The 10827-nt window shown below is 41.1% G+C and overlaps 1 protein-coding gene across 1 annotated transcript; it reads right to left on the bottom strand.

Annotated features, from left to right (window-relative positions):
• Positions 1-266: 266 nt before the first annotated feature.
• atpv0e2 (ATPase H+ transporting V0 subunit e2) lies at positions 267-6791 on the bottom strand. Its single transcript, XM_070828163.1, has 4 exons — positions 6635-6791; positions 5452-5499; positions 2498-2596; positions 267-348 (listed from the first exon to the last, which is right to left on the bottom strand). The coding sequence occupies exons 1-3, from the start codon at positions 6736-6738 to the stop codon at positions 2503-2505; spliced, it is 246 nt and encodes an 81-aa protein (XP_070684264.1). The 5' UTR covers positions 6739-6791; the 3' UTR covers positions 267-348; positions 2498-2502.
• Between the last annotated feature and the right edge of the window lie 4036 nt (positions 6792-10827).

Consider the following 10827-nt stretch of genomic DNA (forward strand, 5'->3'; position numbering starts at 1 on the left):
GTCAAAGCGTTCTTCATTTTTGATTTTTCTCATGAATCCTGCCATCAGCTAAGTCATAACTTCAAACTGTGTGTGTTGTATTGGATTGGATTGTATTCTCCTTGTTATCTAACACTTCACCATGTCGCTCGATAAAAACCTCTTCAATTTTAAATCCCAGGTGCTCTACAGAATTGTAAATATTTCCAAAGAAAAACTGACTTTTCTGCTGTTGTCTCATCAATTTTACACAATGTGTGTGTGTGTGTGTGTGTGTGTGGGCGGACGGGGGATGTTTAATGGTTAGGAGTTACGTTAAAATCAAGTCCAGCCAACCACAGGATAGGAATGATGAGAGGCATCGCAGTCCTGGAGGAGAGAGGAAAACTGATTTCAGCGTGAGGAGAGATCGCAGCGACACAAATAATAATAATAATAATAATAATAATAATAATAATAATTCCTGCAGTCATGAATATAACGTGCAGGCAGTACTGACTGTGGAGGTCAAAGCAAAATGTGAAATAACTCAGTAATTGTAGGGTCCTGTGTGGATCCAAAGCACGAGTGGCTCAGAGCAACGGTGCCTTTGAAAAATCACAAAAGTGCCTCTTTTTTTTGTGTGCATTTCATCCAGCTCATTTCTTTTCACAGAGTTGATAAATATTCACGCCTGAATGCCACTTCTGTCCCTGCAGGGAGTTTTGTGTCAGGGACTTTTTTCCCACTGCACTCCGAGAGAGAAAAATGGAGTGTGTTTTTTTTTTTTTTTTTTTTTTTTTGATTTGCAAACATGCAAATAGAGCACGCAGCCCGGAGGATCAGAAAGTGTTGGCACAAAGAATATACAAACGTATAATGGGTCTCATTCAAACCTCTGTGTTTCTTCTCACTGTTTATTCTCCTCCTGCTCTCCCTTGCTGGTCTGCAACTTTTTATGGAAACTGAAACAACACCAGTATGAGACGCTCGTCTTAAAGGCCCAATCAGATGTGTGTGTGTGTTTTTTTTAAATTTTTTTTCATGATATCACACTCGTTTATTCCCAACCACGGTGATACATAACTTGAGGATTCAATTTATAGAACACAGCATAATGTGTGTTTCTTAACTCCTCATAATTCAAAGTACAGGCCCGGTTTTGATTCACTTACATTACACTCTGTGTTCCAGTGTAGGTGATTTGCAGGCAAATGAGGTTTATCTTTGTTAAGTAGTAGGAATACATTTGCATAAATTGGCAATTAGCACGGGTTTCTCAGACGTGTAAGAGCCATAACAAGATAAAACAATATGAAGACATACGCTGTGATAATATTCTAACACGTGCGATACTAAGAAATGCTTTACTTTTAGGTGAAAGTATAATGCCTTTGGGAGTATTGAATAATTAATGCTGTAGTGGTTGAACTGTCTCAGATACTGTGCTCCGTCACTGTTATTGAGGAGGAACAGAGAAAGAGTGAAGTGATTTTGTTACCTTTGTTATTTTTCACAGTAAATGAAGAATGAAACTTGGCGTCTCTACTTTGAGTCAGACTGAAACTCAGCCGTGGTCAACTAGCCAAAGCCGTCTGTCCCAGCATAAGTGGGATGGCTTCACCCCTCTGAACCGGGAGTCCTCGCTTTAGGCCCTGAGCACGTGCGTGGTTTCCAGCTCAGCACCAGCTGGAAAGAACCTCGGAGGCATTTTACATCACAACCTTAATCTCCAGCCCCGACATTAAAGGGTCGCGTTCTTTCCAGTTTGAGAAGCATCTTGATAATTAGATCCTTTATTACTTTTAATCATCTTCAAGCAGTTATCTGTGCTTTTATCACTTTTCCTCCAGATTATCGTAATGCTGCGTTTACATGACTCAGCCATAACGTGACTGCACGGCTTCGGGGCGCCCAAAAAAAAACCTGGCGTCGCCAGACTTTCAACGAATCACGAAAGCCAAGATCATATCTCAGCTATTTTAGCTTTCTCCCGCTGGCTGTCTGTTAGATTTAGAACTGATTTTAACATTTTAATCTTGACTTTTAAGGCCCTGCATGGTTTGGCACAGAGGTTTTTAATCAGTACTCACCAGCACATAGTTCGTCTCATAAGGCCGAGGGTGACATCTACCTGCTACATGGTTTTATGTGTTACTTTAAGCTGTTTACTGGTTATTGCTATGTGCAGACTTTACTTCAGGTGGTATTTGATTGCTCACTTGTTCTAGTTTGTCTTTGGTTTTGAGAGGTGCTACATAAATAAAGTTATTATCATCATTTCTTTGACAATCTGGCTGTTAGCTGTGTTCATTGTGTCGGTGCAGGTCGAGATTTTAATGTTATTTAGGGACATACGCTACTTAAAAGTGCTTTATTCTCTCTCTTTCACATGTTTGAAAAGTTCTCCTGGTGGACAAATGGCACACAGTGATAATGGGGGGGGGGGGGGGGGGGGGGGGGGCGGGGGGACATCTGACCCTTTTCATTAGACGTAGATGACAGGTTGTGCCTTCAGGTGTTCTTCTGACAAACTCACCTTGTTTACTCCCAGAAGTAGCGCAGATACCATATAGTTTCATTCTTCAGCTGCGGGCCGAACAGAGGGTTGGCTTGGGCCAGAATGGCTATCAACCAGCTGAGGAGAGACAAAGGAGAGGTTATCAGCCTCTATTATGATAATAATACACAGGTGTAATCTATAATTGATCTCCTCAACGAAAGTTCTGCTGTTTTTACAGCCCGGGCCTCTCTGCTGGTTGTAATCATCACCATTACTGTAGCGATAAGGCCTCACTTACCTGGAGGTCTATATGGACATTATATTATCACCCTATTAATCAAGCACGGTTGTCTTTTGCCCCTCTGAGCTACTAATGAGTTCACCCTGCAGGCTGACCTGGATGCAGCTATGTGTTCTTAATGACCTGGTTACCACCGGTGTGAATTCACACACACACACACACTGAGACATCATGCGGATGGATTAAATGAAGCAAGTTTCACAACCTTATAAAAGTTCTTTGGTTGTGAAGCAGTTTTCAGGGCAGCAGCCTCCGTAATAATAGTGGTGAACACAATGCTATTATAACCTTGGAAATGTAAACCTCCTCCCTATTTACTGGACTTTAAGTCAGGCAGATTGTTGGCCGCCTGTTCCAGGGCCCAGCTAGGGGGAATCTACAAAGGACCCTTGGATCACCTGTGCCATGTGCTCTTCAGGTAAAGTGGTTCAGGATAAAAGCTGCTCTGTGAGTGAGCGAGTGAGGGTGAGTGCCTTTGACTGTTTCTCTGGATGAAACAAAGATTTCGTTGAATCACTATGAAATAATCGTGCTGAAAAATAGCTCCAAAGCTTTTGAGACAGTAAAAGCCAAACACACGTGGTTTTACTGTTTGAACTGTTGCTATTTTGTTGAACAAAGCTCGTGTTACAGAAACTGATCACTTTTAAACAGAATCTGGTGATAAAGCATCTTTGACACGAGCCTTAAATCACCTGCTTCCAGCTTCTCCTCATGTTTGCTACGGCTAATTTTCCTGGTTTGATTCAGCATGGCTCAGAAATGGCTAGCTCGACGTTATTAGGCCACTTGGTATTTACCAGAGCCCTTTAACATGCTGCGTTCTGAAGCAGCACGCAGATTTATGGGTTTTTATTTGTTAATCAATGCAAATCTGATGCTAATTTGTGGAAGCTAACAAGCTAAAAGCTGATGTTAATCACGACGGCTACACCTCACTGATCCGAGCACTGGTTTGTTGTATTTCATCTTCATGCCTTTTATGTGTTTTTGTAAACTTTTTGCATGTCACAAGGATTTCTGTGATGAATCTAGTCTGATGTATTTGAAATAGTTAGAATGCGGAGCAATCAGCAGCTGGTACACAGGACTTAAATAGGAACTTGGCCTGTCTTTCTCCAGCTTTGTATCATTACAATGTGGGTAGTTTAAACAAATGAACGATGTTTATTTATCCTCCATGTAGCCTGGACCCAGAGCTCCGTCCTCATTTAGTCCACGAGCTCTAAAGCTGTTTTCTGTCTGCCCACCTCAAGAAAACATCTGTAATATTTTAATGCTGGAATCAGACCTTCGGGGCAACTTGGATGAGCCAGAACACGCCGGGAGTCGAGCACCCCTAAGTGGTGAGGAGCACGGCGCAGTGCATCATGGTTGTTGTAGGAGTTCTACCTTTTGAGCTAAACAGAATACCACAACCCTCTTTCTCTGTCGTCTCTGGTCACGTAGACGACCTGGGCTGCCTTTCCAGCAGTGAAATGTGTCTTTAAACAATGCAGAGCTGTGAAGTAACAACTAAAAGTATGTTAATAAAATAAAAGATGCAACATAGATGATCCATTATCCATTTTTCAACAAATCTGAGTGTAAATATTCCCTAAAGCTGCAGCTGAAGGAGCTGCGGCTCCCTCTAGTGTTGCATTCACACTCCTGCATGCACAGCCGACGTCTCCTTGCTCTCTGCTTCTTCATCACCTCGTCTTCACAGTCACAATCTTACAAAACATCACTAACTTAGAGCTTTTTCCAGCCTGTTTTAGGATAATTTCTTCAGTTTCCAACTGCAGAAAACTCCCGGCGATAGACCTCTGTGTTGTTATGACCAGCTTAGGCTTTCTTTTTTTTTTTCACCACACAATCATAAAAATTCCCTTTGTGTCCTCTGGTGCTCCATAAATCTATTATTTATCTTGCATCTACCATCCAGATCTGTCACTTCTCCCTGCAGCTCGTCTCAGCAGGAGCAGTAGAGCTGCCGGTTTTTTACTTCTGACATCTCTTTTGCCAGACCTGGAGCTTCCAAGGCTGCTACAGACTCTGAAATAACATTGTGTGTCAGCATATTTAGGTTATCCTTCATGTCTCTTGCAAGATCCACTCTGTAGCTGGCACGAGCCTTATGCATGCTCCATCTGAATACTTGCAACCCATTTTAATTGACCTTCCCTTCTCGTTTCTTATCATGCAAAGCTGCAGACATGAAACCGTCGCCCTCATAGTGAGGCGCACTGTAGGACAGCAAGCACAGCACTCACTGGTCATTCATGAAGATCGCAGGGAGACATTATCAACTTGATTTTAAAGTTTCCTAACAACATGCTGAATGGCAGCAGCTCCACAGTTAGAGAGAACAAATAACCAGCATTAGAACATAAACACAAGAGATGCTTATGGCAAACCAAAGTTGCAGTCATGAGTAATCATATGACCACTGGCTTTACATACTCTGATTGTTTTCACATATCTGTGTACTTACTTTGGTAATGAATTCATGTATTGTATTGCAACTGTATCATGTCGTACTGTAGTGCTCACTGAAGCACTGCATTGATAACGTTGGGCCACCAATTTGTCATGACCTGCCCAGCTCCTTAGACAACTGTGGCACAGTTACACCACCGAAGTGTTGGTTAATGTGCACCGTCCCTGCTTGGTAGGATGGATAGATAGATAGATAGTTTATACTTACAATAGGTAACAGCAGATCGCTGTGAGGATGAGACTGGTGACAATCACACTGTCAAAGAAAACAGAGGTGCAGCTCTATTAACACACTAGTAAGTTAGTTCAATACGAATGTTAATCCATTTCACAATAAAATGTCCATACTGAGATGACGTCACAGTTATCAGGTCTGAATGAAGTGGTTCTTAGATCAGAGGGGGCTACTTTGACCTTTCAGATTTTTAAAAAATACTCGACATAATTTAAAGTAGCAACGCACCAACTTTTACAAGCCTGTAATGGTGCTGGGCGCTGTGACGAGGACAGTATGAACATTTATACTGAGGTAGCTCTCACTTTAATATCTATTAGGTGAATCCAATGTTCAGTTGTGGATTGTTGCATGAATGTACCTTGATTTCTTTCTTCTTTTTTTTTAATTGAAGCGGATAAATCCTAAACTGATATTTCTGTCTAGCTGTTTTTAAACTATAAACACTCCTCTAAGTACCAAATAAATTATTATAACACGGTACTATCAATAGCAGAATTTCTAATGATGCATACTAGTAAAGTCTTCACCCACATCACCCTCTCCTGTCTTATTATCTGTTTGCAGATAAATTCAATAATGCAATAGTCATCGAGATGCAAGCAGTGGGGTAAAAATATACCACACTGACCTCTCATAGGTCCCATAGAGTGAAACTCACAGGCTTACAAATTGACCATTATGTCATAATTAGTTAAAGTTAAAGCCTTTGAGATGAAATGATGAATTACTTCCACTCTTATTTAGTAGTTTGAGTGCACATCCTCACTGTTAAACACATGAAGGAGACTCTCAGGGATAAAACCATCTTGAAATTATTCACCCAAAGTATATTTTTCGTGTTTATTTATTACTGAATTGACCCTTTAACCTTACTGCTGTGTTGGGATGGATGGATGGATGGATGGAGGGATGATGGATGGATGGATGGATGGATGAGGGAGGGAGGGATGGACACAGGATGACGCGCAGGGCCTCCATCACATGAGCAGCAGCAGGCGCGTGTCTTTATAAAGATACTGAACATACTGAGCAAACATTGACTTTGCATAATAAAAAAAATTGGCTAATATCTGAATTTGAATATCTAAAACGAGATGAAATCCCGAACAATCGCCGTAAATTGCAGCCAATTAACGGGACCCGGACCACCTACCCCCTGTTGGGTCCTTTGGGCACTAAAAACGGAGCCACGATCCCCACGAGCGCCCATAGCGTGGTGAAGCAGATCATCGGCAGGGCGAGAGAGTGAGACACCATGGCTGCAATCCGCAGGAACAACCGCAGACGTGGAGGAATAAATCTCGGTTTGTCCTCTTGGAAATAAAGCGCATCAATGGCCGCTGAGCCAGCCCGTCGCTTCCGCAATGTCCTCGCCCAATTAAGCCAACGCGGCACGTGATTGGTCCAGACCCCCGAGATAGCGGCGTCTGATTGGCTGATCCGGCTGTCAATCAGTATTACAGTGACGGTGATTGGACGGATGTTTGTGCCAGCAGACTGCAGGCAAAGAGGGAGGGGCGCGTCAAAATAGAGTGGAGGTGTTTACCATCATCAAATTTAAATATTTCAGTTTATAATAAGCCTCTATTGATTTTTTTATTTCCTGTTTTAGGCTTATTTTATATCTTTATATCTTCTGATAACTAACAACCAACACAAAATGTAAATCTCTATGAAATATTGAAAAGAAACGTGCACACAGCTCTTAATAAATAAGATAAGATAAGATAAGATAGACTTTATTGATCCACCATAGGGGGAAATTTGCATATTACAGCAGCAACAGAGGCAGGGCAAGATAAGCAGTAATAGAGAGAAAAGAAATAAATATTACAGATGAGACCTAAGTATTTATATTAATAAATTGTAAATATCTTTTTTGTTCTTAAACATATATTTGTTTCTATTATGTTAATAGATTTTATTTTTATTTTATTTTATACTGTTCTTTTCTTTCAGTACCTCTATATTTCTATATTTTATTCTATATATTTATCGTGGCTTAAAACCGGGACCTGAGAGCGTAATTTCGTACCTCCCCATGTGTAAATGTGTGTTGGTACGACAAATAAAGTTTCTGGCCTAATTACATGTTTATATTGCATACATGCAGTGATTTATTTTAGTTACTGGTATTGAAATTACTTCTAGTATTCTAAATTATTATGCAACCACAGTGCAGTGTATGGGCAAGTGCATAGGAGCCTTTGACAGAAACTACTTTATAAGATGGCATTTATGTGCAGTGGACGTGCTGTTGTCTGGTCACAAAGTGTTTAGCGTTCATATTATCATTGCTTTCAGTTGTTCATGGAAATAGATGCTTAAACTGCAAGCGCTCATTTCGCAAGATAGAGGCCTTAGCTTACATCTGCGTGTTCAGGAGACTCTCTTATGTCCACTGGTCTGCACTTTATGGCTGTGACATGGATCGGTTTGAGTAAAACCTGCATTTTCAGAGGTGTGTGTGAATCTCTGTAATCTCTGACAGAGCTCAGCTGATTGACGAGCGCCGGCGTTCTCATGGTACAAGCCTCTCCTCACCAGCAGAGCAGCGTGAAAGGAACAGGGCAACATTAGAACAACATTTCAACATGACAGGAGCGGAGCATTATGGCAGCAGAGAACATTCACACTGCAATTTCTCCAGAAATTGCAATTTCTAGTATATTAATGCACTTTAGTGACTTTTCAAATTCCAGTGGAACTTCCACATCGTTAGAATCCCAGCTGGTTGGAATGGTGACCTCACAGATGATGTCACAGTTGGTTGGAATGGTGACCTCACATATGATGTCACATATGATGTCACCAGTTGTCATACGGAAGTTTGTATATAGACCTTGAAAAGATCAAACCCACTGAGTTGGAGTCGACCCGACTCCCTTAGATGGGATGATGCAGCGGGTGTCCCTCGACAAACAGAGGCCTCGAGTTGAGCCGCCGATTTTCTGCAGGGTGTTCCCCCCGCTGTCAGATTCAATCGGCGTGCAAGATCGGGTATAGGGGAAGCCAAGCTTGACTCGTTTCCGTAGCGCTGCCTCTGTTTGTGTGCCGCCTGCATCATTCCATCTTCGTATTTACATTTCAAGTATGAATTTTTATCTGGACTCAGGGCTTGGTTTGTGGACCGCCACTTTGAGGCCTTGAGTCCCCCTTTAAGGGCTGTGCCATCTTGTTTTCATGGCCCTCGCCATCTTGGTTTTTAACTGACTGCCATGTTAAAATGACTTTGAACTCTGTAATGCGTTACAAACCTCTTTAAGCCTACTGAACCAAACGTATGTGGTTCAAGGTGGTAAACGGTCACAGTTTCCTTCTGCTCAACAGTATCAGCTTAGTTTTACAGTTGCATACAGTGAATTCTGATTTTGTGGACCTATTGTGGAATTTGGCTTGAGAAGTTCTACATTTTAAATTACTGATACCTGCAGAAAACCCAGGCGTGCTTATTATGCCAGACTTAATATTTCACAAGTTTAATTTAAAATTTTGCATCTAAAACTGCATTAAACATTCAACATGTAGCATTTTCCAGTGCAGCAAAGAATGAGATGTGTAGGGGCAAAATCTGTATTGAATACAACAATCCTCCAATCCAAGAGGTGCTGCCAGTCCAAACACAAGGCCTCGTCATCTTGACAAGTGCAGATATTGTTTAGTAGACATACGCCATTGACACTGAGCCATAAAACTGATCACTGAATATGAATAATTGGCTCCTTGTGTCCTGCCACCTCGTGCTCTATTTTTATACACTGTTTGGCTCGATTGTAATAATCCAGTGAATGTAACTAATTGTCTTTTGTATTTTTTTCCTCTTCTACAAGTGTATGAAGTTCTGGCGGACATGTACTCATCGTCGGTTCCCTCTGCAGCCGTTGTCTGTACGGTTTTGTTGTGACTTCTCTGATGCCGATGATGTGCAGATGATGGGAGGAAAAACGTCCGCTGACAACGACTTGTTGCATAAAAATAGGTTTATTACAAAACGATCAGTTGTCTAACAGGCTCCATGGCTGCCTGGAAAGACGTAACCCAATGATTTGTGTCATACAGACAGAGTATCCCCTAGCCAAATTAACGTCTTCCCCGAGCTCCTCTGAATGTCATCTTTTATACCTTTTTAAAAACGCTTCCCTCACCATATGGTTTCCCTCAGTAGCAAGGCCCAAAGAGGTCTTGCCTTAATATGGAGGGACGTATAGACAGAGAAGACACACACATATAACATAGCAGATGCCACAGTTTCGATCCTTTGTACAAAGACTGAGCTGCATAAAACACTCAGACTAATTCTTTCTCGTCAGTTTCTTTATTTGTTCTAGATTTTCCGCCACACAAAGTTTGTAGAAATGTGCACTCATCCCAACATGCACTCTACCTTCTGATATTACCCGGGTAAAACAACAAATATAGATATATTTGGGGTTTTAGGAGGAAAAAAAAAAAAGAAGAGCTGCACAAAAAATAAAATTGCATCTCAATATAACACAAACCAAAACGTGGATGTACCTTTAATACCAGACATGTGTCCTCCATGTTGAGCCTCCTCACTATAACTGCAGACAGTGCAGCATTACCACCCAGCGTACAACAGTACAGACTACATTCCTCGTGTAGTTTCCTGCAATTCACGATGGTCTTATCTGTGCCCACAAATATTCATTCCATCCAGACCGGAGACCACTGCTCTCCAGTTTTAAGTAGGTCAGCTTACCAGGAAATACCACATGGCTTACAGACTGTTGTTCTCAGGATATTTCTCATTTCTTGGCAAGACTGGTACATTTGTCACTTATGGGGAAAATGGAGACACAGTTCTGAACAGTGGTACTCAGTTTATAAGCATTTTGGATTTCTAAAAGATTGTTTTAGTTATTGGAAAGTTAAACTTTATCATCTTTGTTGAATTGTATGCTTGTCTGCAGACTTACAGTATATAACATTTGTGCATGTAGCTTATCTGCATGTGCACTGACTATTTAACTCCACTCAATTGGAAGTAATTAATTATAAGTGTGCAATCTGGATACTGTTTCCATTTTACTTATTGCAAATATCAATTTATACCAAATTACATAGTTTTATCCAGAATTTTCAGTTATATAAGATCCTTTCTAGACATCTAAAGCAAGCGTGGGAATCCATGAAGTGTTACGGAAGATAAAGTAAAGTGAACTAGAAGGTAAGATGAGAGAGACTTTACTGCCATATAGATGGATAGATAGATATAAATACTTTATTGATCCCCGGGGGGGGAAATTCTGGTGTTACAATAGCATAGGAGTTAAAGTGACCACCACCATGAATACCAACAAATAAATAAGCAAAATAGAAATGTAC

Source organism: Pempheris klunzingeri, chromosome 3 (genome assembly GCF_042242105.1).
Source record: "Pempheris klunzingeri isolate RE-2024b chromosome 3, fPemKlu1.hap1, whole genome shotgun sequence".
Lineage (NCBI taxonomy): Eukaryota > Metazoa > Chordata > Actinopteri > Acropomatiformes > Pempheridae > Pempheris > Pempheris klunzingeri.

Coding starts and splice junctions, on each gene's coding strand:
- atpv0e2 (XM_070828163.1), bottom strand. CDS start 6,738: ATGGTGTCTCACTCTCTCGCCCTGCCGATGATCTGCTTCACCACGCTA. Junction 5,500..6,634: donor CCCAAAGGACCCAACAGGGG/GTAGGTGGTCCG, acceptor TTTCTTTGACAG/TGTGATTGTCACCAGTCTCA. Junction 2,597..5,451: donor GCGATCTGCTGTTACCTATT/GTAAGTATAAAC, acceptor GTCTCTCCTCAG/CTGGTTGATAGCCATTCTGG.